At 49.0% G+C, this 25,792-nt stretch overlaps 1 protein-coding gene and 1 long non-coding RNA gene across 2 annotated transcripts in view; one reads left to right on the top strand and one right to left on the bottom strand.

Annotated features, from left to right (window-relative positions):
* The first annotated feature begins 1,496 nt into the window (after positions 1-1,496).
* The window catches only part of SKAP1 (src kinase associated phosphoprotein 1), a 44,435-nt gene continuing 20,139 nt past the window's right edge, over positions 1,497-25,792 (top strand). The window contains exons 1-2 of the mRNA XM_038163431.1: positions 1,497-1,759; positions 7,323-7,430. Of these exons, the coding sequence (XP_038019359.1) occupies positions 1,531-1,759; positions 7,323-7,430 (337 nt within the window). The 5' untranslated portion in view covers positions 1,497-1,530. The remainder of the gene's footprint in view (positions 1,760-7,322; positions 7,431-25,792) is intronic.
* Positions 18,578-23,932, bottom strand: LOC119712340. Its single transcript, XR_005259813.1, has 3 exons — positions 23,661-23,932; positions 21,087-21,147; positions 18,578-20,606 (listed from the first exon to the last, which is right to left on the bottom strand). It is a non-coding gene; the product is annotated as an uncharacterized LOC119712340 (long non-coding RNA).

Raw genomic sequence — 25,792 nt, 5'->3', positions numbered from 1 at the left:
AGGATGGGGACTCTCCCCCCTTTTTTAAGGAAGGAATTCTCGGATATTCCTGACTTATTCCAAATGGGGATTTTCTCCCCTCTTTTTCTTTCAAGGAAGCAATTTCCCATATTAATCCAAATTAAATCAATCCCATTTTCTCCTCCTTTTATCCCTGAGCTCACTCCCACCACTAATTCCGTTTGGAGCCTTTTGGGTTCTTCCTTTCCGGAATTTTCCAGCCTTTCCCAGCCCGGCTGATGGAATTATCCCAATTTTCCCATCCATTTCCTCCTGGATCCGTCATTAACCTGAAACCTGAGCGCCTCAGCTGAGCTGAAAAATGAATTTAAATCTGTTCCTCCCCTAGCGGGGAATTCCCAATCCCATTTTCCTGCCTCACATTTTTTCCCCCCCCGTTGGAAATCTCGTCCAGCATCGATTTTTAAAAATATTTCTTTTCCCAGGCATTCAAATCCCGGCTCCAAAGATTCCGTTCCACCCCATCCCTTGGGAATATTGAATCAATTAATGAGGAGAAGCTGGGAATTTGATTGGAAGCCACCTGGATTTTATGGATCCTGCTCAGAGGGTTTGGATTTTGGGATTTTCCAGCTGCTCAAATCCCGTTAAACCCAAATTTGCCCAAATTTTTTGCATTTCTTGGGTGTTGCAGGCCCAAAAATCCAAGAATGTATTGGAAAATTGGAAAAAAATAGGATTTGGGATGAAGTTTTCTGCAGGAAGTGGTGGGGGAAACACAAAATTTAGGGACAATATTGGGAAAAGGGTGAAATTCCCTGGGGGAACTTCCTGGAAATCCAAGGGCTCCCCAAAACTCATCATTTATGGGATTTATCCAAGATTTCTGTAGGCAGAGGCAGAAATGAGCTCATGACTCTTCCACATCCCCCAAAAACCTCTCCTCCCCCCATCCCTATTTCCATTTTATCCCAAATTTTCCTTCCCATAGTAAAAACGATCCAACCATGGAATTTGAACCAAATCCTTCAGCTGAAATCAGAATTTTTTTGCTGGTTTTTTTATCCTCAGAAACGAAAACAAAGCAGGAAAATCCAAGCTTTTTTCGGCGTTTTCCATCTGCCTCCCCGGAGCTGCTCCGGGAGGGAACGGAACTCAATTTTCCCATTTTTTTTAGGCCATTTCCAGGGATTAAAAATGACAGGGGTCGGGAACAAAGCCCCGGTGCTTTCACGGAGCGGGAATTGCGAGTGACAGAAAATCATTCAGGAAATGTTGGCGCTAAAACGTGGCCGGGAAAAGCTCCTGAGGCGAAAATTCCTGGGGAAAAAAAATGGGATTTTTTTGCTGCTCTTCTTGGTCCAGGAGGAAAAAATATCCCGAATTTTGGGAATGCTGGGTTTTTTGGGAATGGGCGGAACATGGATCACCGGCCACTTGCTGGGAATGAGCTCAGCAAAAATCCTGGAATATTTTTGGGTTGGAATTGACTTTTAAAGGATTTGAAGGGGAAAAGGTGGCAGGAATTTTTGTGTTTGGAGAAAGATCTGTTCCAAGGGATGGAAATCCATGGAATTAGGGATGGGAAGGGCCTTAAATCCCATCCATCCCCTGCTCTCCAGGGCTGGCCCATCCCAGTTCCTCCTGGAATTCCCTGTGTTTCCCATTCCCTGGGTTCCCAGATCCTCCCGCCCATCCCAAATTCCTCAGGCTGGAATAATCCTTGAGGAAAATCTGGGATTTGATGGCTCTTCTTCCCTTTGGTTTTTCAGGTACCACCTGGAATTCCCATCCCGAGGTGAGTCCAGCTGGGAAGGGTTGGACTGGGGGACGTTCCGTGTGCCAAATTCCCAGGAAAAAGAGTTTTTATGGATGTGGGGGGGAGCTTTTGGGGTGGGAAAATTCCGCAGCAGGGATCTCATCCCAGAGAGCAAATCCCATAATTTCTGTGGCTCTGGCATCGATTCCCAGCCTGGGAAGTTTTCTGGAAATTCCAGGAATTGGGGAATGTTTGGGAAGCTTGGAAAGGGCGGCGTATTCCCATGGAGAATGGGTTGGGAGAGAAGATTCCGGGGCGTCCCTCAGTTTTCCTGAGCTCGGAATGGGAGCAGAGTCCAGGATCAGGATGGGAATTTTCCAGGAATGGAAAATTGTTCCTTGTTAAAAAATTTGGGAATTTTTGGTTTTGCTCCTCATTTCTTCCATCGTGGGAGTGAGGATTTGAACCTCCTGGGATTCCTGAGGGACGGGAGGGAATTCTGGATCTCCGGGACAATCGGTGGATGTGGGGTCACCCGGAGCTGAGCTGGAGCTCCTTCGGCTCTGCTGGATCCAGGGATGGAATTCCCGATTCGGAGCCTTGGGAGCAGCACAGGGATTGGTGGATTTGTCCTTTTACCTTTAAAAATGGTTGAGATCCATGGGGATCTCCTGGAGTTCCACTGAGGTGGGACCTACTGGAATAAAATCCCCTTTCTGGCATTCCAACCCATCCAATCCTTTACTCTGGGAATAAAATCCCTTCCCACCATTCCAACTCCTCCAATCCTTTATTCCAGGAATAAAATCCCCTCCTGGCATTCCAGCTCGTCCGATCCCTCCTTTCCCCGGGAACAAATTCCAGCGCTTCCCTCCTGGCTCAGGGCTCGCTTCCAGCCCCTCCTGGAAAGGCCAGGAACGCGGCAGGCTCGCAATTCCCGCCGGGAGCGGCGTTATCCCGTTTCAATCAGAGCCTCGGAGCTTTAATTGCTTCCCAAGCATTGTTTTCCCCGCGAAGCCAGCATCTGGCACCCTTTGGAAAAGTCCAACGGACAGCTGGGCGGAAAATTAACAAAAAAATGGGAGGGAGGGAAGATCCGAGCGCATCAAAGGCTCCAAATGAGGTTTTCAAACCGGGAAAGTTCATGGAATTTCAAGGATGGAGGAGGAGGGAGCCTTTTGTTCCTCGGAATATTCTTTTGATGGAGTTGGAAGCTGAAGGAAAAGTAGGAAAATCGGGATGTGGAAGCGGGCAGGGATCTGGAAAGGAGTGCCCAGCTCGCTTCCAATTCCTGATGTGTCCATTGGGAATTTTAGTGGGAATGAGACCTTGGGGTGCTCAAGGAACGCCCGGCCAGGTGTCCCACGGGAAAGTGGGAAAATGGGAAAACCACGGCCACATTTTCCATCTCCGAGCGTCTTCAAGGAGAGGTTATGGACTCACCTGAGCTCCTGAGCTCAAAACATCAGGGAATCAGGGAATGGTTTGGGCTGGAAGGAGCTTTTGGAAAGAGACGACTTTGTCCTTTATTTTGTAAAAAAAAAACCACCAAGTCCATGAGCAAACCCAGATTTACTTGCACGGAGCTGATGACGACGCTTTTATTTTTCCTTCCAAAATTCATCCCAGATGGTTTTCCCTGAACTGCTGAACAGCAGAATTCCTTAAAATATTCAGAAGCAGTCAAAGCATTCAGGAGAGAGAGGATGGCTCTTCCCTTTTCGTGAAATTTGGGAACACTGGGGCTCAAAAATGTGCATTGGCAGGGACTGGACCCAGAACTCCTGCTCGTCCCAGCTCCGTGCCTTAACCCCGAAACATTCCAACCTCCTGGTGACAGGAGCGGCCAATGGAAATGGCATGAACTGTGATTTAAAAATGAGGAGCTTTGTTAATTGAAAGGATTCATTAACAAAGAGAAAATTGGAGTAGGCCCTTAGGCCTCAGTAGGCCTCAGTAGGCCTCGCCTCGTAGTAGGCCTGGTTTAGGTGATCTTTTTATCAAATTTTCGCCTCATTTTTTGGTGTAACTTTTTGGGGATGATTTTGTGGAATCGTTTAATCTCCCTTTTATCCATTTTCCGATCCCTCTTTCACTCTGCCTCGGGGCGAAACTCCATCCTGCTGGAGTTGTGGCAGAGCCACAGCCATGTCCATCCCTGTCCTCTCCCTTCAGGAACAACATCCCAAAAGAACCCCAAACCCAGATCTTTGAAACACTTTTTTCCTCTAAAACCCCAAATCCATGGAGCTGCAGCTGCCTAGGAGCCGGAACCTCACGTTTCCCCAACCCTCTCCCCGCCGCAGCCTTTTTGCTCCGTGTAGTTATGACAAGGCCAAGTAGCAAATCATTAAAACAACAAAAAAACCCCAAAAATTCCCTTTTCTGCTGCAAAGGTTCCCTTTGAAGCCGAGCTGGAGTGTCCGGGAATTAATGGAGTGCTGGGTGATTTTAGGAAGTTTTATTTATAAAAAGCCCTTTTTGGCTCATGCCGGGAGGCTCCGGCTTTGCTGAGCTGGGCTCAGGCTCCCAAACCCGGCTTAGATTTATGAAGTGTTTGGGGAAAAGCAGGAAAAAACCTTTGGGACTGACGAGATTTGGAAGGCGTTGTTCAAATCTCCGGCCCTGGCATTCCCCCGTTTGTAAACACCGAAACTCCGGCCCGGGAGATGTCAAAACACAGGGGAGATGGAGAGAAGACAAAATTATTTTTAGAATTATATATATTAGATATATTCTATGTTATAGATACCACATATAATACATAGAATATATATTTAAATTATATAAAAATATAGAACATCTACTTTTCTATATAATATTATATATAATATATATTTTCTATAGTATATAAATTATAAATATAAATATATATTATGTATTCTATATAATATATGTTATATCTATTTTATATATATATTCTTTATATACTTTCTATATATAATCTATATACATAAAATTATTTATTCAGTGTAGAACTATTTATTAATTTTTATCCCATCCTCTAGAATTAATAATTAATTATTAGCCTGCAATTCTGCCGAATTACTAATAAATTATTTCCCAGCTTCACTCGGAGCTTTATAGAATTATTAATTAATTATTGCCCAGTTTTGCCTGCAATTCTGACGGACAATTAATTAATTATTGCTTCATTTGGAGTTTTATAGAATTAATAATTAATTATTACCCGTTCTGTACAATTGTTTTGGTAGGAGGTCTTGTGAAGGCCCCAAGTTTGCGACGAGCAGCAGAATTAATTAATTAATTAATTAATTAATTAATTAATTAACCTCCCCTGAGATTCCTCCCAATGGGAACAGCCCCTCCTGCTTCCCAATAAAACAGGGAAAAGGATTAATAATTTCTGGGTTGCTCCCCGTTTTTTGTATCCAGGAATTTTCTCCACCCTGCACACGGAATAATTTAACCCCTGAGCTGCTGAATTTCCTTCGGGATCGTTCTCCACGTCCCAAAACTTCAGCTTTTCCTGCTCTTTCCACCCCAAACTCCGACCTGCTGCAGGATTGCCGAGATTGGAATATTTGAAATTATTCCCCCCTCTCCACGAGCCCAAAATCCGCCGGTTTTTCCTCCCCATCCTTTCCTGGGACTGGCTTTGGATATTCCCAAGAAATTCCTGATTTTTTCCTCCCCATCCTTTCCCGGGATTATTCCTTGCTGGTTTTGGATATTCCCAAGAAATTCCATGGTTTTTTTTTCCGTGCCTGGGGGAGGGGATGGCGGCGAAATTCCAGCGGCGCATTCCCGGCTGCCGCTGCCTTGCAGCCCGACCTGCTGGGCGCTGGCAATCACTGCAAGCTCCAGCAGCTCCATCCCAAAAAAATCCCAAAAAAACCTCGATCCCAAAGATTTTTCCCTTTTCTTGACATTTTTAGGGCCCCGGGAATTCGCTTTATTACGCGTAATTAATAAAAAACCCAAAAACGGGAATGAGGGGAGGAAATGAGCCTTGGAGTGGATTCTGGGTCCGGCAGCTCGGCGTGGAAATTTGGGAAATTTGGGAAATCTGGGAAATTTGGGAAATCGGCTCCTTACGGACATGGGGAGGAATTTCTGGGATTTCTGGGTGGGATCGCACCCCGAAAAAAAAAAAGGTGGCGAAGCGGTTTGGGTTTTTATGGGATTTTTTGGGGGATGATTCTGGTGGGGTAAACTGGGGATGGAAGGATGGATGGAAAGGAAAAACAGGGCTTGAAGGTAAAAAAATAAAATTTTAAGGTAAAAAAATGGGATTTCACTTCCGCTCCTCATAAAATCCCACCCGGAGCTCTCCCGGCGTTGATTTTTCCCAGGATTTAAAAGATGTTTAATGAAGCTCTGGGCCCCTGATCAAGCCAAGGAAATTTAATTGCAATTCCCATAAAAAGCTGTGGGAAATGAAGGGTTTTTCCTGTCATCCATGGAAATTGTTTGTTTTTTCCTGGGATTCATTAATTCCCTTTTTTTTCCCTCCGTGGGAAGCAGCAAATCAGGGTTTTTTATGGAAAAAGTGAATTAAAAGCACAAGAAATCCTCGGGATGCCAATCCAAAAGGAAAAACGACGGGATTGGGGTTTTTACGGAGCAAGGGCTGTGGGGTTTTGGGTCGCTCCTGAAGGAATATTCCAGAACATTCCGGAATATTCCCGCTGTTAAGGAAAACGAAGCAGCCCCGTTCCCATGGATTTGAGCAGCGCTTGGAACCACCCCTAAAAATGGGAATTATTGGTGTTGGATCATTTTATGATCCCACTTTTTTTTTTAATCATTCCCATTTTTTTCCCTAAAAATGGGAATTATTGGTGTTGGATTTGGAAAAGGCCGGAGGAGCAGCTGGAAATTCCTTTTTGGGGCTGTTTGGAGGGCGCTGAGTGAGGAGCAGCTGCCCCCGCTCCCTTATCGGCCCCGGCCCCGCGCGCTCTGTCCAGAACAAATATTGAATTAAAAACCCTCAAACGTCGAATTAAAAACCTTTTCATGTCGAGTTAAAAATCTTTTATCGCCGCCGGGGTTTTTGTTGAAAGGGATCACAGCACCTGGCGCTGAGCGGCCTCTCCAGAAAATCCAAGAGCAGCGGGAAAATTCCCCGGAAATTTCAATATCAGGTTAATTTCAGGAGTGGAAAGATCCTCTCCACACCCCGGATTGGGCGAGTTGTTTGTAGGAAATCCTGGTTTTTATCCTTTTCCCTGTAAATTTATATAGAAAATCCATGGGTTTGTCCTTTTTTCCCTATAAATTCATGTAGGAAATTCATGGTTTTATCCTTTTTCCCTCTCTCCTGAAGGATTTCCAAGCTCTTCCCTAAAATCCGGGGAAATCCCCCATTTTAGAGTAAATCTTTATTTTACACATGGATTTACGGCAAGGTCACGGCCTGAGGACAGGGACAAGGATTTGGATTTGCCTCTGGAATTCTGTCATTCCCGGGTTTTTCCAGCAGGAATTCCCTGCCTCGACCCCAAAACCCCTGAAATCCCACAAAAATCAGTTTGGATTTTAGAGGGAACCGGAAGCAAACGGGGATATTTGGGGTTAGGAATTCCTAAATTCCCAAAATCTTCCCAAACTTCAGCCTCTCCTCGTCGCTCCCATCCAGGAGGGGACGAGCACGACGGCTACGACGGCTCCGAGGAAAATCCCAGCTGGAATTTCGGCCCTTCCCGCATTCCTCCGCCCTCGTTCCCACCAGAATTCCAGGATGAGGGTGAGTCACTGATAGTTTGGGAATTCTGTTTTGGAAAATTGCTCGGAATTCCGGAGCGTCGTTGATGTTTCTTGGAATTCTTGGGATTTTGTCTTCCGGACAAGATCAAAGATAAACCTGGAATCCTTTGGTTTTCCATCCATAATTCCAGAGGGCATTTTGGGGATTTTTTGCGCTTCGCCCATTCCCACTAAACGTGAAAATCCTGGATAATATTCCTGGAATTCCGGCTATTCCTTGCTTACCTTGCTGCTGGTTTCTTCGGGATTGATTGTGTGGCTTTTCCCACCTTCCCGAATTCCCAACTTTCTTAAATCCCACTTTTCACTGGAGCAGGTGGGATTTGGGATGGCGTCACCCAAAAACCCGGGAATTTCACGGGAGCAGGTTGGATTTGGGATGGCGTCACCCAAAAACCTGGGAATTTCACGGGAGCAGGTTGGATTTGGGATGGTGTCACCCAAAAAACCCTGGAATTTCATGGATTCCTGTGTTGGATTCCTCCTGGGCATCAGTCCCTTTGGATATTGATCAGTCCCTTGGGATATTGATCAGTCCCTTTGGATATTGATCAGTCCCTTTGGATATTGATTGATCCCTTTGGATATTGATTTATGCCTTTGGTTATTGATTGATTCCTTTGGTTATTGATGGATTCCTTTGGATATTCCTCTGTTTCCTTTGGATATTGATTTATCCTCTTGGATACGGTTTTATCTCTTTGGATATTGATTTATGCCTTTGGATATTGATCAATCCCTTGGGATATTGATTGATCCCTTTGGATATTCCTTTATTCCCGTTGCTCAGTGAATATTTGGGCGTGTCCGTGTTTATTGGGAGATTTTTGGGATTGTCAGTGAATATTGGGGTGTGTCCGTGTGTCTCGGGGATATTTGGGGCCGTCCATGGATATTTGGGGGTGTCCAGAGGTGTCACTGGATCTCGGGGTGCGTCCGTGTGTCTCGGGAGATATTTGGGGGTGCCAAGGGATTTTTGGGGCAGTCAGGGAACATTTGGGGTGTCCGTGTGTCTGGGGGGGTCTCTCTGTGCCTGTCAGGGGCTCTTTGGGGGCGTTTGCATGATTTGGGGTTACTCAGCGGTACCTGCCCGTGGCTGTCGGGGTCTGTTCAGGTGGATTTGGGGTTTTTTGGATCCATTGGGGTCTATTTGGTGCCTTTGGGGTCTGTTTAGGATTATTTGATGTTTTTAGGGTCAGTTTGGGGTTTTTTGGTGTTTTCAGGGTCAGTTTGGGGTTATTTGGTGTTTTTTGGGTTTATTTGGGGTTATTTGGTGGGTTTAGGGTTTATTTGGGATTATTTGATGTTTTTAGGGTCAGTTTGGGGTTATTTGGTGGGTTTGGGGTTTATTTGGGATTATTTGGTGTTTTCAGGGTCAGTTTGGGGTTATTTGGTGGGTTTGGGGTTTATTTGGGATTATTTGATGGTTTTAGGGTCAGTTTGGGGTTATTTGGTGTTTTCAGTGTCTGTTTGGGGTTATTTGGTGGGTTTTGGGTTTATTTGGGGTTGTTTGGTGTTTTCAGGGTCAGTTTGGGGTTATTTGGTGTTTTCAGTGTCTGTTTGGGGTTATTTGGTGGTTTTAGGGTTTATTTGGATTTATTCGGTGTTTTTCGGGTTTATTTGGGGTTGTTCGGTGTTTTTCGGGTTTATTTGGGATTATTTGATGTTTTTAGGGTTTATTTGGATTTATTCGGTGTTTTTCGGGTTTATTTGGGGTTGTTCGGTGTTTTTCGGGTTTATTTGGGATTATTTGATGTTTTTAGGGTTTATTTGGGGTTATTTGGTGGTTTAGGGTTTATTTGGGGGTCCCGCGGTCTCTCCGGGCGCGGCGGCGGCTCCGGAATTCTGCAGCGCCCCCGTGTGGGGCCGGCCGGGAGCGCGCGGGGTCGGGAGCGCGCCCGGGAACGCGCATCGGGATCGGGCCTTGGGAAGGGGAACGGGAATGCGCATTGGGATCGGGCCTTGGGAACGGGAACGGGCTTTGGGGTCGGGCTTTGGGAACGGGAACGGGCTTTGGGATCGGGCTTTGGGAAGGGGCTTTGGGAACGCGCCCGGCCAGGATCACACACGGGATCATCCTCTCATTTCATCCCCAAACCCCATCAAAGATCCCAAACCCAGCCCCCGAATCCTCTCCCAAACCCCAAACACATCCCGAACCAATCCCACCCCACAAACACATCCCAACCAAACCAATGCCACCCCACAGACACGTCCCATCCATCGGGAGTGATCTGGGGTCGGGATTGATGATTTGGGGTCGGGATTGGTTTGGGTTTGGGACTGATTTGGGGTCAGGTTTTTCCCCTCACTGCGGCACCTTCCCAGGCAGGAACTCGCTGGGTTTGGGCCGGTTTTTTGGGATTTGCCCTCATTTTCCTGGCCTGGATAATCCCAAAGAACCTTTGGCAGCCCCAAGAGGCGCAGGAGGGAAGGGCTGGGCTGGATTTAGGGAATTTTATCCTTTGGATCCCATTTATCCCTTGGATGCTGCTGTGGGGTCAGGGTGGTTTGACTCAGAAACCCCAGAACGGTTTGGGGTGGGAAAAACCCTAAAAATCCCCCAATTCCAGCCCGGTGCCGTGGACAGGGATATCTCCCACCGGAGACAACCGTCCCAAATCCCCCAGACACCTCCTGAACAATTAATTAATCATTAATTCATGCGTTCATTAATCAGTTGAAGGGAGCTGCTCCGTAGAGGATCAAAGCCATAAAACCCCCCAAAAAACCCCCTGGAATTTGGGGGAGAAACGGGAAGTTTATTTTAACCGGGACCTGATGGCTTTTGGGATTTTTCCAGCCCTGATTTTAGGGCCGGGAGGCTCCGGAAGCCGGGGAGGAGCAAATTTAGGGCAGGGGAAGTCCCGGTGCTCTCTGAACTCCCTCCAAAAGCGGGGAAGAGCTGCGGAATTCCCGATAAACACCTGATGCATGGGGTGCCGCGGGGCCGGTGTCAGCCTTAAAAACCCTCCAAAATATCCTTGGAAATGGTTCAAAACGCTCCAAAACCCTTTAAAACAGCACAAAACTCTCTAAAACCCTTTAAAATCCTTTAAAACCCTTTTAAACAGTTCAAAACTCTCTAAAACCCTCCAAAAACTTTGAAAACCCTTAAAAACCCTTTAAAATCCTTTAAAACCCTTTAAAACAGTTCAAAACTCTCTAAAACCCTCCAAAACCTACTAAAACCCTTTAAACCCTTTCAAACCCCTTTAAAATTGTTCCAAACTCTCTAAAATCCTTCCAAAACCTTCCAAACCCTTTAAAACCTTTTCAAACCCTCTAAAATCCTTCGAAGTCCCCTAAAAATCCTTCAAAACCCTTGAAAATATTTGCAAACAAATCCCATTTCCCCCCTCCCCCATAAAACAAATCCCATTTTTTCCTCCACCCCGCACGAAGCAAATCCCGTTTTTATTTTCCATCCCCCATAAACCAAATCCCATTTTTCCCCCCTTTTTCCTTTCCCCTCCTCTGTCCCCTGCCCTTATCCCCCCCCCTCCGATATTTGCATTCCCACCTCATTTAGTCTCGGGATTAATGAGCTGTTTACCCGGCTTAGATAAAACCGGGCCTAAACCCCGGCCTAACCCCAAACCCCCATTTATCACCCTGGCCTTTGTCTGGGGCCTCTTTGGGGGAATTCCTCGGGAATTTTTGTCCCTCCCCAGGAAAATCCCGGGATTTTCCGGGGCCTGGGGTGGATTTGTTTATTTTAATTAATTTTAGATTTTTTTTAAAGCTCGGTTTTGTTCTTTTTTGAGGTTTTTTTTGCCTCAAAGTTTCGCCCCTCCCTGAGTTTCTGCTCCAGGGAAATCGAGGATTTGGTAAAATATGGGGATTTCTTGATGGGAATTGCTGAAAATCCCAATTAGTTTCAGGGGGAAAATTCCCTCGTCCCACCCAAGCTGGGAAAATCTTGGGGGAAAAAACCACGGAAAACGGAAGATTTTAATTTGGTTTTTGGATTGGAGTTGGGATAAATGGATGAAAACCCTGATCCCAGCCCCAATCCCAATCCCTGCCCCCGACCCTGGGAACAGCAGCCAAGGCCAGGAAAAAAAATCCCTGGGCTGGGATCAGGGCTGGGTCAAGTTTAGGATCCGGCTTTTCCTTCCCATCCCCCTTTTCCTGCTCTTCCCTCCCATCATCCCTGAAAAAGCAGCCGCAAAAAAAATCCCATTTTCCAAGGAATTTAAAAAAAAAATCCTCTAAATAATATCCCAGATTTTCTTCTTTACCCTCCCACCACCCCTAAAAGAACAGCCACAAAAATCCCTTTTTTCCAGGCAGTTTTGGACATTTTTTTTTTAATACTTTAAAATAATACCCATGATTTTCTGCTTTCCCCTTCCACAATCCCTTCTCCCGAGGAATTTTGGCTCCTGTTTTTCATTTCATATTTTTTATATCATATCCCTGATTTTCTGCTTTTCCCTCCCATCGCCCCTTAAAAAGCAGCCACAAAACCCCATTTTCCAGGGAATTTTAGGCACCTTTTTTTATAAAAATATCCCCCAAATAAGATCCCAGATTTTCTGCTTTCCCCTTCCACCATCCCTTTTTCCAGGAAATTTTGGGCTTTTTTTTTTTTTTAAATATTTTATATACAATATCCCAGATTTTCTGCTTTTCCTCTCCACCATCCCTTTTTCCTGGGAATTTTGGGCATGGCTTATTTTTTAAATATTTAAAAATAATATGATTTTCTGCTTTTCCCTTCCATCATCCCTTAAAAAACAGCCACAAAAATCCCTTTTTCCAGGGAATTTTGGTTTGGTTTTTTTTTTAATATTTTATATATAATATCCCAGATTTTCTGCTTTTCCCCTCCACCGTCCCTTCTCCCGAGGGATTTTGGTTCTCATTTATTCTTCAATGATATCCCAGATTTTCTGCTTTTCCCTTCCACCATCCCTTAAAAAACAGCCACAAAAATCCCCTTTTCCAGGGAATTTGGGGCATTTTTTAAAAAAGGAAAATTTACATCTAATATCCCAAACTTCTTGCTTTTCCCTTCCACCATCCCACAAATTTAAAAAAAGGGGAATTTTTGGCCTCAAAGCCCGGATTTGCTGGGTTGCCTCATCCCACCCCCCGCGCCGCGATTCCCGGTATCCCTTCGGAATATTCCGGACTTTCTTCAAGGGCTCCAGGAGCCACCTCGTGGCCACCTCGTGGCAGCTTCTGCCGAGGTGGGAGCTCCAGGAGAGCTTGGCCGGGGTGGAAATTCCAGGCCAGGATGGAGATGGGATCCATCCATCAGCAGAATCCCGGGAAAACCTCCGGGATATCAACGCCTGGAAACGCGGAAACCATCCCCCCTAATTCACCCCGGAGCGGGAAACGCAGAGGGAAAAACGTCAAAAATTCCGGGGGGAGGGCGAGGAATTAAAAGCCGGGTTTTTAAAGCCGGGCCGAGCACCAGAAGGGATTCTCGGGCGGGGTGAATCCGATTATTAATAAATATTAGCGGCCGCCCCCGCTCCCTGCCGACATCTGTTTGCATCCACTGGGTGTCGGATCCCGGCGGGGCTCAATGGGATTTATCTGGATTTTCTATGCATGGCTTGCCGGGAATGGAAATAAATCGGGAAGCGGCCGCGCCGGGGCCGTATTGGTTTTTCCTGGGATGCCTGAACTTTTCACCCCGGGGGTCGGAGCGGTCGCGCGCTGACCCCGCTGCCCCCGGCTGGTGCGGCCGTGGCTCCGAGGGGTCACCTTGCAGCCATGGCAACCGCGGCCCATGGATCATCCATGGATCATCCAAGGATCGGCCAAGGATCGGCCCGGCCGCGCTTCCCGCGTTCCCGCCGGCCGCGGGGCCTCGGCGGAGGGAGCCGGGGCTCTTCCGGCTGGGAAGGGCTTTTCGGGGTGCTGGGGGTTGTTGCCAGGGAGGTTTTGGTGGGTTGGGGAGGCGGTTCTGAGGGTGGGGAGGGATGGGGGGAAAAGAGGGATGGGGAAAAGAGAGATGGGAAAAGAGGGATGGGGAAAAGAGGGATGGGAAAAGAGGGATGGGAAAAAGAGAGATGGGGGAAGAGGGATGGGGGAAGAAAAGGATGGGAAAAGAAGGGTTTGGAAAGGAGGGAAGGGGAAAGAGGGAATGAGAAAAGAGGGATGGGGAAAAGAGGGAATGGGAAAAGAAAAAGAGGGAATGAGAAAAGAGGGATTGGGAAAAGAGGAATGGGGAAGGAAAAGAGGGAATGGGAAATGAAGGGCGGGAAAAGGAAAGAGGGATGGGGAAGGCAAAGCAATCCCCGTTCTGGATTCATATCCTTGCTCTCCATTGTGCCTCAGTTTCCCCATCATCCCCCCTCCTTTGGAGCAGATTCCTTGGGTTTAGCTGGGAACATTCCTGGTTTCCTGGTTGGGATTTTGGATATGAAGCACTGGGGGCTGCTCCTGCTGTTCCCGCCCTTAGGGAATTCCGGATCCTGGGGGATTTCGGAGCCTGGCATCCCGCTGCCGGTTTTTGTGCCCAGGAAGGGATTCATTCCCATCCCGAGATTCCTCAGGGGAAGTTGGAGGTTTGGGATTAACTTGGGTGAGGAATCTCTGCCTTAGAGAACTAGGAGAGGTCTGGGAAAGGTCAATTCCACCCTACCCTTTCCCCTTTTCTCTCTCCCTTTTCCCATTTCCCTTTTCCCTTTCCCCTTTCCCCTTTCCCATTTCCCATTTCCCTTTTCCCTTTCCCCTTTTCCCATTTCCCTTTTCCCCTTTCTCCCTTTTCCTTTCCCCTTTCCCCTTTCCCATTCCCTTTCCCCTTTCCCCTTTTCCCTTTTCCCCTTTGGGGTGACCCCAGCTCCCCCCGTATCCCAGAGCTGGCCCCGTTTTTGAACTTGGGAACTCCCCGGAGGCCGCTGGCGTCATTTCGGGACTGGGGCCGTGCCCTGTCCCTGTCCGCGGGAGCACAAAGGGATTTCCCCCGGCCCCACACCTGCTCCATTGTTCTCCCGGGTTTTGGTGTCCAGAGGGCCTGGATGGGAATTCCAGAGGCCTGGGAGCAGCTGTGGAAGTGCTCAGCTTGCTCCGAACAATGGCAATGCAAATCCGGACTGGGCCAAAGGCCTCGGGGTGGGCTCCTCTCCCGTGTCCCAGTTTGGGGCTCAAACTGGGACCTCTGGGATGGAGGTGGTGCCTTTGGAGGAGGAGGAGGAGGCTGAGGAGGAAGGTGAGGATGAAGATCAGGATCAGGGTGAGGATGAAGAGGAGGAGGAAGAGGAGGCAGCTGAGGATCAGGATCAGAGTAAGGATCAGGATGAGGATGAAGATCAGGAACAGGGTGAGGATGAGAATGGTGAGAAAGAAGATGAAGATCAGGATCAGGATGAGGAGGAGGAGGTTGAGGATCAGGATCAGGATGAAGGTCAGGATAAAGATCAGGAGGAGGTTGAGGATCAGGATCAGGATGAAGGTCAGGATAAAGATCAGGAGGAGGTTGAGGATCAGGATCAGGGTGAGGATCAGGTTGAGGATGAGGATGAGGAGGAGGAGGAGGAAGAGGAGGCAGCTGAGGCTCAGGATCAGGGTGAGAACCAGGATGAGGATGAGGATGAGGAGGAGGAGGAGGAAGAGGAGGCAGCTGAGGATCAGGATCAGGGTGAGAACCAGGATGAAGATGAGGATGAGGAGGAGGAGGAGGAAGAGGAGGCAACTGAGGATCAGGATCAGGGTGAGGATGAGGATGAGGATGAGGAGGAGGCCAGAGCTGGGCTCCATCACCATCCCCGACCCTTCCATGGACCCCACAGGGACCCAGATCCCTCCCGTCTCCCCGCACATTTCTCCCAACCTTTTCCCTGTTTTCCACCGGATCCTGCCTCAGCCAGACCTGAAAACCCCAAATTTCCCCCCAAGCCCTCCCAGCTGCCCCGGCACGGGGAAGCCACGGGGCGAGAGCAGCGCGGCTCCGGCTCCCGGCCTCGTGTGCCAGGCGGGAAGGGGGGCAGGGAGCGCGAGCCCAGCCGCGCTCCCCGAGCTGTTTGCAGAGCCCTCGGAAAAAGGGAAAACAATGCGATTAATTTTCTGCAGCGCAATCATGCAGAGATTTAATAAGCAGCCAAAGGTAGGATCCATCTGTAAGGAACGCGCCGCCTGCTCCATTACTCCTCTCCTGCCATTTTTTTTCCTTCCCAAACCTTAATTAATTGAGGGAAAAAAAAAAAAAAGGAGAAAAAAAAAAAAAAGAAGAGGGAATTGTTTATTAAAGTGGGAACAGGCTCTCGGCTCTGTCTCTGCGCAGCTCTGGTTCAAAAGTTCACCCAATTCCCCCAAGGCTCGTCCGTGTGTGTGTTTGGAAGCGGGGCCGTACGTGCGCCTCTCCCTCATTCCCAGATTTCCTCGCTTCCCCGCTCCCGCGCCGATTCCCAAAAAGGTGCTGCGCTTAAAAAAACAAAAATTAATTTTGGGGAATTTTTTATTCCGTTTGGAATATTCTGCGAGAGAGATTTTTCTTCTTCCCTCCCTGCTCGTCCTTCATCCCGGTTGGATCGGGAAGGGAAAGGCGATTCCGGAGCGGGGCTGGAATGGGATAAACGGGAAGGGATGAGGGCGGATTCCGCAGGTGGATCCGGGCGGGAAGCGCCGACCACAGAGGGGTTGGGAAGTGGGACACCCGTGGTCCGGGTGGGAATTTGGGATGCCTGTGGTCAATGCGGGGCCTAGAGAGGATTTCTGGGGAAAGCAGAGGGTTGGGAATGTGGGATATCTGTGGGATGTCAGCTCCAGAATTCTCTCTGGGAATTTTCCTGGCTCAATGTTGCCCTCTCCTTGAATCCCTGGCTCACTCCGTCCTCCCTGGATGTTCTTGGAATTCTGTTATCTCTGCCCAAAATAAATGGGATTTTTTTGGGCTGTGGCCATGGAGAAATCAGTGTTCATGTGCCAAAATTCCCTGTTTTCACTGCTGGGAAAGTTCCAGGCTGGGATCTGCTGGCTCAGCCCCTCCCGTCCTGGCCATGTCCGTTTGTCCTGGCCAGGTCACTCTGTCCTGGCTGTCCCCCTGCCCTCCCACACCTCCTTCCCTCACTTTCACGTTTTTCCTGCTTTTTTTCCCTCTGATCCCCTGGAGCCAGGCAGGATCATGGCCTGGGAAACCTGGAGCTGGAAGGAGGGGCTTGGGGTGGGTCAGGTCAGCATTCCAGAACCCTGGAATGGTTTGGGGTGGAAAGGACATTAAACGCCCTCCAGTCCCATCCGGGGACAATTCCCGTTATCCCAGGCCGCTCCAACCCGGCTGGGGACAATTCCAGGGGTGGGGCAGCCGCAGATCCCCTGGGAATTCCATCCCTGAGGATGTCCCACCACGAGGTGCAGCTGGTCCAAGGACACCAATCCAGGTGCCTGGGAGAAGGAGCTGGGGTTTTCCGTGGAATCACCGATCCCGTTTTTCCCAGGACAGGGAGGATCTGTCCCTCTCCACCCACCGCAGGAAAGCTCGGAAAACTCAGGCCTGGGGGAGGAAAAACCTTGGAGAGCAGGAAGGAGGGGAGGGAAAAAGCCAAACAATCACACAGGGACATCCTGAGGGGGATCTGGATCCTCTGAATCCCCTCGGTGCCACCTCTGTGGGACTGGGACAAGCTGGGGACAAGCCACCGTGGCCCCCCCAGGGCCATTAAAAGAATTTAATCGGGATTTTCCAGGTTCGATTTCCTGGATTTCTGTGGGATCGGGGGCTCCTTTAATTGGGAATCAAGGCAGGATTTGGGGTTGCAGCCAAGGCCTCGGCACCGCTCGCCACAGCTGGCGCTGCCTGGGATTATCCCAAATAAAAATTGCAGCTGGATTTTATCCTCCACCTGGATTTTGGAGCGGGGGAACGGGCGATTTCATTTTCCCAATAAATTTAGAAAGAGTTTGTGGAATAAACGCCGCTGCTGGAGCGGAATGGGGCTGTGCAGATGTCTGTGCTCAGCTTTATAACCATCCTCTCGAATTCCCGGAGTTTTCCAAAAATTCCTGCCCTGCCCGCGGTGCCAGGCATTGAGGAACCCGTGAGATTTCCGCTTTCTTAACGGTCTTTCCTCGCTCGGATTCAAGTTTCCTGCTCTTTCCCACAGCCAGGAGGACGAGGAATTTGCCGGGAGCCTGAACTGAAAGTTGAGAGTCTCCTGTGGCTGTGTCACTCCAGTTGTTGGGATTCCTGGAATACTCGGAATACAACATCCCCGAAAAACTAGCGGGAGCTGCTGGGAAGGTCACGCATCCAGCAGCGGCAGGAACGCGGAGGTTTTCAAGAGAAAACCCCCCCAGTTTTCCCTTGGAAGCCTCCTCAAAACCCGTGATGGTTTCGAGGAGAAGTTGAGGGTTGGAGGGGATGGGGAAGAGAAGAAGTTTGGGATTTGTAGCTGGAGTGGGGATGTCCCAAGAAAGACCCCCTTGTTTCCTGCCCAGGGCAGTGGTGGAGCCGCCGGAGGGATTTAAGGGGTGTGCGGATGTGGCACTTGGGGACGTGGGCGAGTGGGGACATGGGAGGGGTGGCACGGGTCCCAGAGCAGCTGTGGCTGCCCCTGGATCCCTGGAAGTGTCCCCAGCCAGGCTGGGCACTGGGGCTGGGAGCGCCCTGGGACGGTGGGAGGTGTCCCTGGATGGGCTCTAAGGCCCCTTCCCACCCAAACCCTTCCGCGATTCCGTGGCAGCGCTGGGTCGAAGTTTGGACTTCATCTTGGAGGTCTTCTCCAACCTCAACAACTCTGGGATCCCATGAGGGGACGTCTGGGAGGGACGTGTCCATTTCCAGAGCTGAGCCCGTGGTGGTTCCAGAGCTGAGCCCGTGCTGGTTCCAGTACCGAACCCATGGTGATCTTAGACCTGACCCCTGCCCACTCCCAGCCATGACCCCGCTGTGGTTCCAGAACCAAGCTCAAGGTCATTTGAGACCCGGCCCTCTGTCCCAGTCCCCACCGTGACCCCGGTGCAGTTCCAGACCCAAACCCGCGGTGATTTCACACCTGACCCTGTCCCTGCCGTGACCCCGGTGCGGTTCCAGACCCAAACCCACGGTGATTTCACACCTGACCCTGTCCCAGCCATGACCCCGCTGTGGTTCCAGACCCGAACCCGCGGTGATTTCACACCTGACCCTGTCCCAGCCGTGACCCCGGTGCAGCTCCAGCCCCAAACCTGCAGTGATTTCACACCTGACCCTGTCCCAGTCCCCGCCGTGACCCCGCTGCGGTGGCAGCGCGTGGCCGGCGGCGCCGGCGCTCGGCCTGGGGGTGCGGGGGGGAAGCAGCAGCAGAAGCAGCAGCAGCAGCAGCAGCAGAAGAAGGATCTGCGGCCGGTGGCTGCAATCATCCCGCTGCTGTCTGCTCCCAGACTGATGGCAGAGCCCGCCGAGGCGGGGAGTTCAACCAGAGGTTATCTTTCCCAGGTACCATCTCGCCCAACGAGAATTTGATTTTTTTCTTTTTTTTTTTCCCCTCTCCAGGACTTTACTCCATTAGATTAATGAAATTTCAATGAGAGCCCGGCGCCCCCTGAAGCTTTGTTAACAAAACAAATGGGGGTTCGGGAGGTGTGACAGCTCGCGAGGAGAGTTACGAGAAGGTGAATACATCCTCGCAATCCACTCAGCCCCGCCGCACATTGATCTCTATTTAAAGCCCCAATCGGATTTTTGTTAATTATAAATGATTGATCTGCAGCTCTCTCCCCGCTCCCAGCGCCGCCCGCCCTTCTCGTCTTCCATGTGGCTTTTTCCACCCCCTTCTCCTCTTTCCCCGAGCCCCCCAACGCACTCGGAACTTCTTTGCATGCTGCGTGTGGAGCGTTTTTGTTTTCGGAGACAGCCCTGGAAGGCAAATTGCAGCTGGGCCCGCGGCAGAGCCGGCGCTGTCAGCGCTTCCATCGCCGACTCCGTGTTTTTCATGGCTTATCAGCTCCGCGGCCAAATGAACTCCGAGCCCGGCGCCTTTTACAGGTTTAGCACAAAAAAAAAAAAAAAAAAACCAACAAAAAGAGAAGAAATAAATGGAGGAGAAAGGGAGAGAAAGGCAAAGAAAGGGCTCGGAGACAAAGCGAGGCGCGGTGATTAAAGCAGGGAAACCGGGTTTGGTTTCCAGGAGAGTTGGGAAGCTGGGAAATGGAGGAGCCGTCCTTAAATCATCCTTTAAATGTGGGGTTTTCCAGGGGTCAGGGTGGTCGTGTTCCTGCTCGCTCTGGGGATGGGATCCAGGGGAAGGCGAAGGTCCAGAGCCCCTGGTTCCTCCCCAGATCTTCCCTTGGCTCTGGTTTTATCCCAGATTGGAACTGGAATCTGTCGGAGCCGGGAAACGGAGCCGTCCTTAAACCGCGAGTTAAATGTGGGGTTTTAAGCGGGGCCAGGGTGGTCATGCTCACACTGGGAAAGGGACCCAGGGCAAAATGAGGATCCATGGCCTTTGATTCCTCTCTGGAATTCATCCTGAACTCTTCCCTTGGCTCCGGTTTCATCCCGGTGAAGCCGCTCCAGGCTGGAGCAGGAGGTTGGAACCGGAATCTGTTGGAGCTGGGAAATTGAGGAGCCGCCCTTAAACCGAGGTTTTAAACCCGGGATTTTCTCGGGGTTGGAACCGGAATCTGTCGGAGACGGGAAATTGAGGAGCCGCCCTTAAACCGAGGTTTTAAACCCAGGATTTTATCAGGCTCAGGCTGGTCGAGTTCCTGCGCACTCTGGGAATGGGATCCAGGGGAAAAGGAGGATCCAGAGCCTTTGATTTCCTCCTGGGATTGATCCTGAGCTCTTCCCTCAGCTCCGGTTTTGTCCCGGTGAGCTTGCTCCAGATTTGGGCAAGTCTCAGAGGGCAGCTCCAGCTTTGATCCCTTTAAAATCACTTTATCGACGCTTTTGGAGACCTCTGGGGGGCCTGGTTTGGCCCAGTCCGGTGGCCACCGGTGGCCCAAAAGTGGCCTGGTCCTTCCTGGTGCCTCCATGGAACTTCTGGAGCTCTGTCAATCCAGCAGCTCCCGGTTCCACTTCCAAGGCAGGACAGAAAGGGGACATTTCTGTCTCCACATCTTTGATGATTTGCATTTTTGTGGCTTTCTGGAGTGGCTTGGCTTGGGTTGGGTTGGGGAGGGGATGGTTGGTTCTCCATGCTCGGGTGGTTCTTCCAAGATCTTTGGCTGATCCCGGTGAATCCCATCCCGCTTGGAATGTCCTGTGGGAAAACTGGAGAATTCCAGACAGTTCAGAATTTATTCCACACCCGAAATCCCGAGTCATCTTTAGGGTCAGCTGGGTGGATTTTGGGGTTGTTTGGCTCTTCTCAACTGCTAAAAAACCCTCCCAAAATCCCAAAACCAACCAAAAAAATCCCCAAAAAAATCCCAATGAGAAGAAGAGGGCAGATGATGCATTTTTGGCCTTTTTCCTTGAAAATCCACCCCAAATCCCATTGTTTTTCCTCAAACCTTCCCAGAATTTATCAGTACTTGTCCTGCGTGGAGCTCCACCAACCCTGTTCGTTTTTAGTCCAATTTTTAGGGTTGGGCTCCATCCCTTCCCATTTCCAGCTCTGGATCCTGTCCATTCCCACGGATCAAAATTCCAGGAAATTCAGGGAAAGCCACAAAAAGTTCTGGATGTTTATTTCCGGAATGAGGAGCTAAATTCTGCCAAACTCGGCTCAAAACAAAGGGAGTTCGGTACCCTCTCTCCTTCCAAGGGGGCTTTTCCAAGGACTCCAAAAATCCGGGAAAAATCAGATATCCTACAAAAAAAAAAAAGTTTCGGGATCAGTGCCGAGGCGGGGGGGAAAAAAGGAGGTTTTTGGTGAATTATGGGGTCTGTCGGATTCCAAGGATTAAAAAACAAAACAAAAAAGGAGCTGATTTTCAAAGATATTTTAATCTCTTTTCCCGTTGTCTTCGGGAACGGCCCTAACGGATGATTTTCATTAGCGGGGCCGGAATTTATGGGGTCCCAGCGGGTTCTCCCAAGGTTAAATAATTTAAAGGAATAAACCCCTTATCCGATGTAATCGAGCTAATGAAGGATATCGGATATTTCCACGCCGGGGGAGAGAGGGAGAGAAAAACAAAAAAAAAATGGGATTTGGGAAGCACAAATCTCGGCGTAAACATGGGGTTTCCAAAGGCGGAATTACGGCGGGATATCGCGGGGCGGCACCGCGGCCATAAATAAAAAATCAATTCTTAATGATGAGGGCGCCTTGTTCGGGAGCATTCCCGGGGTTAAACGGGAGCAGGGAAGGAAGGGGAAAAGCGGGAAAGGCGGGGAGGGGCAGGGGGCGTTAATTTGATTTACGGGGATGCGATTCCTCAACGGAATCTCCACGGAATAATTGTTATTATATCTCTGCTGCCAGATGGCTCCCGGTGTAAACAGCCAGCGACAACTCCGGCGTCGGCCCCTTCCCTCCCCTCATCCACGGAAAAAATTCCCTTTCTCCCCATCAATTGATGGGGAAAAGAAATAAATCCGATTTTTCCCGCTTATCTTCGTTTTCCCCCGCTTTTCAACTCCAACTTGCTCCCGGTTTAATTTCTTTTTTATGGTTTTAAAATTTTTTTTAATCAAAATGATTTTTTTTTAATGATAAAAAACCCAAAAAGAAATCCGGGCCGGGAAATAAAAATCAAAATGATTTTTTGAATGGTTAAAAAACCCAAAAAGAAATCTGGGCTGGGAAATAAAAATCAAAATGGTTTTTGAATGGTAAAAAAAAAACAAAAAAAACCAAAAAAAGAAATCCGGGCTGGGAAACGCTTCCGAGGAAAAGTTTCCGAGCGGGAATTTTGGCGGCGGAGCAGGGAATAAAAAAGGGAATAAAAGGGAATAAAAAAGGGAATAAAAGGGAATAAAAGGGAATAAAAAGAGGAATTTGCTGCTGCTGGGGTTGGTTTTACACTTTTATGGTGACAGATGTTCCCAAAAAGTCCTTTCGGCCCCAGAACTGTGGAGATTTTTCCCTTTTGTCGGAGGTGAAAAAGGTTGGAAAGGGAAAAGTGGGATCGTGAAAACCCAGGGAAATAGTTGGAAATTCAGAGAGGCCGGATTTCAATCAGGGCTTGGGGGTCGTTGGGTTTTCCTGGGCTTTAAAACACCCTGGGATTCACACAAGGCATTGGGAAGGATTGTTTTATTTTATTGTGACTTTATTATGTCTTATTTTATTTCTTTTATTTTATTCTATTCTAGTTTGACTTTATTTGATTTTGACTTTATTTTATCTTATTTTACTTTATTTTGTTTTGACTTTATTTTATTTTTTAATTTTAATTTTAATTTTAATTTTATATATATTTATATTTATATTTATATTTATATTTATATTTATATTTATATTTTACTTTACTTTTATTTTATTTTTATTTTATTTCTGTTTTTAATTTTATTTATCTTTTTATTGATATTTATATTTATAGTTATAGGTTTTATTTATTTTTATTTTTATTTTTACTTTTATTTTTATTTTATTTAATCTTCTCCCCTTCCCACCTTTCTTTCCACGCCCCAAAACATTTCCTCGCAGCTCGGAACGAGTTCCTGGCTTTTTCTCCCATCTCGGGTATCCGGAATAATTCCCCATCTCCCCTTCCAAATTCCCGACTCCAGGAATAAATGAATTTAAAATTCCAGTTCTGCTCCGGGGGAGGGAATCCTGGGACAGCTGAAAACTTCTCCCCGTTCCAAGGGGATGACGAGCGCGGAAGATCTGATTGTTGGTGCAATATTACATTTCTGTAGAATATTTGATTTCTGATGCTCGGTTTCTATGGAATATTTGATTTGCAGGGAACGGGAATTTCGGGGCTCCCTGGCCAAAGGGATCTGCGGACGATCCCAACGTCCCGGCGCATTGAGAGCTCCTCGTTCCCGTCACTTCTCCCTGGATTTTGCGGATGTTCCGAAGGGTTCGGGGCTGGACGAGGGCAGGCGGGGCTCGGGATGGAGGCGGAAATTTGGGAAAGAGCCGGTTTGGGACTGAGCCTGGATTCCAGGGATTCAGGGATTCCAGGAATTCCAGGGATTCCAGGATTCCCCAATTGCAGGGATTCAGGGATTCCAGAATTCCAGGGATTCCGGGCGATGGAATTTCTGGTGAGGCCGAGGCCTCTTCCCCATCCCCACCCAAAATCCGGGGATTTTGTTTTTCCAGTTTCCCTCCCTTTTCCCAACGGATCCCACATTTCCAGGGACCTCCCTCCATCCGATCCCTTCGTTTTCCCGTTCCCCGCGTCCCGCCTCACTCCCGGCGACCTTGGAGCGGCCAATTCCGGATGGAGCCGCGGAATTCCGGCTCCTTCCCGACAGATCCTTCCCGAGGTGGCTCCCAAACAACCCGGGAGCGGCTCCTGGGAATTTTCCGAGGCTTCCAGGGGGGTCTGGTTAAAGATTAACCCCCCGGCCCTGCATTCCTTCCACCCGGAATCGTGATGGATTTCTCCAGGTGCGCCGCGCCCGCCCAGGTGGAACCGGGAGCGCCGGGCCGTGGTGACATTCCTGGCCCTCTCTGGGGGTCATTCCGTGGCCTCCATCCCGATTTTCCGTGCTCCCTGCGCCGATGGAATTTGTTTATCCCCGTGGGGATCTGAGGGGGGGGGGAAACGTTGGCTTGGATTCCTGCCCGGAATTCCGGGATTTTGGCTTTTTTCTGGATTTTCAGGGGGGTTCGGCGCCGTCGATGCTTTGATTTTTCCGCCGCTGATTTGGGAGAAATTCCATCAGTTTTGGCTTTTATCCGGAATTTCAGGGGGGTTTGGCACCGTCATTGCTTTGATTTTTTTTTCAGTTTGGGGTGAATTCCATGGATTTTGTTCGCCGGGGTTGAATTTCCTTGAATTTCTGTGCAATTCCATGAGAAAAGGGAAGGGATCCTGCAGGAGCTCAAAAATCCCAGCCCTGGGGAAGCTTTGGATTGGGATCCATCCACAGATACCCAATCCCACCTTGGAATTCCAAACATTTGGCATTTGGGGATGCTCCAGCTGCCGGATAATATCCCAATATGTGGATTGTTTTTTTTTTCCCCATAAAAATCATTTTCCCAGCAAAAATATCCAGCTTTTTCCAATCAAAATTCATCCCAAGAAAGCTTTTCCCGAGGAATCGTTGGGATGACCCCAGGTTTTAACCTTTGATCTGGGCTCGTTGTAGGAATCTTGTAGGAATTCTGATTTATTGATGAATTTTATCCCAAAATCCTTAATTAAAATAAAAATTCCCAGCTATAAAAAAACTCCATTTTTTCCCCTTTTGCCAGAAAATTCACTTCTCCTTTTTTTTTTTTTTTTTCCCCCTTAAAAATAAAGAGGGAAAATGGATTTTTCCAGCGTGGATCGATGTCAGGAATAAAAGCCGGAGAGGGAAAGGGGCGGATGTTTCATTTCCCGCCGGGTCACAGTGCAGGAGCCGGGAATTCCTTCATGTGGAACATTCCCGGATCAATGGCAAAAGTCCCTTTTTTGGGACCTCTGCCTCGATTAACTCTGGAATTGCTTTTCCCGACAAATCCCGGGGTTTTATTGCTCGTTTTTCCCCCACCTTTGGCATTCCCGGGGCATTCCCACATTTTTCTCCTTTTCCTCAGGGATTCTGGGGGTTCTTCCAGAGAATTCCAGAGCTGGGCCAGCTCCAATCCCATCCCGGGAACGGATTCCAGCAAAGCCTGGGAATGGGGTCCCAGGGGAATTATGGGATGGGAGAAAGGAGATTTTCAGCTGGAAAAAAGGGATTTAGATTGGGAATTATTAGGGGAAAATGGGAATTCAGGAAAAATCAAAGCCCAGGAATGGGGTCCAAGAGGAATCTTGGGATGGGAGAAGAGGTTCCAGGCTGGAAAAGAAGGATTTCCACTGGGAATTTGGAAGGAATTCCTCCTTGGGTGGGCAGGGAGGGGCTGGGATGGATTTCCCGGGAATTCTGGGATTCCATACCCCTGGAAGTGTCCAAGGCCAGGCAGGAGCAATCCGGGATAATGGAGGGGATGGGAATGGGATGAGCCTCGAGCTCCCTTGGTCCCAAACCATTCCAGGGTTTTCTGGGGAGCTTTGGAAGAAGAATCCTAAAACTTCCCGATCGTCTTCCCGGGAGGACGGGGTTGGAGCCTTTTCCATGGAAAACTCCTGCCCAGTTCGGTGCCTCCCTGGATCCCAAATCCAGAGCGAATTCCCCTCTTTGCCCCTTCCTCGGAATTCCCTCTCTCCCCCCATTCCTGAGGAAGAGGAGGAATCTGAGGAAGCCCTTCCCAGATTTCAGGCTTTCCCATGGAATACTCCACGAGTTCCTGGGGAAGCGGAGCCGGATGGGGACGCCGTTAACGACTCCCAAGAGCTCCGGCGGCTCCCGGCGGGAAGGGAAAACCCATGGAAAAAGCACGGAGAGAGCCCCAA

Source organism: Motacilla alba, chromosome 27 (assembly GCF_015832195.1).
Source record: "Motacilla alba alba isolate MOTALB_02 chromosome 27, Motacilla_alba_V1.0_pri, whole genome shotgun sequence".
Taxonomy (NCBI): Eukaryota; Metazoa; Chordata; class Aves; order Passeriformes; family Motacillidae; genus Motacilla; species Motacilla alba.
This window is presented reverse-complemented; position numbering and strand designations above follow the sequence as displayed.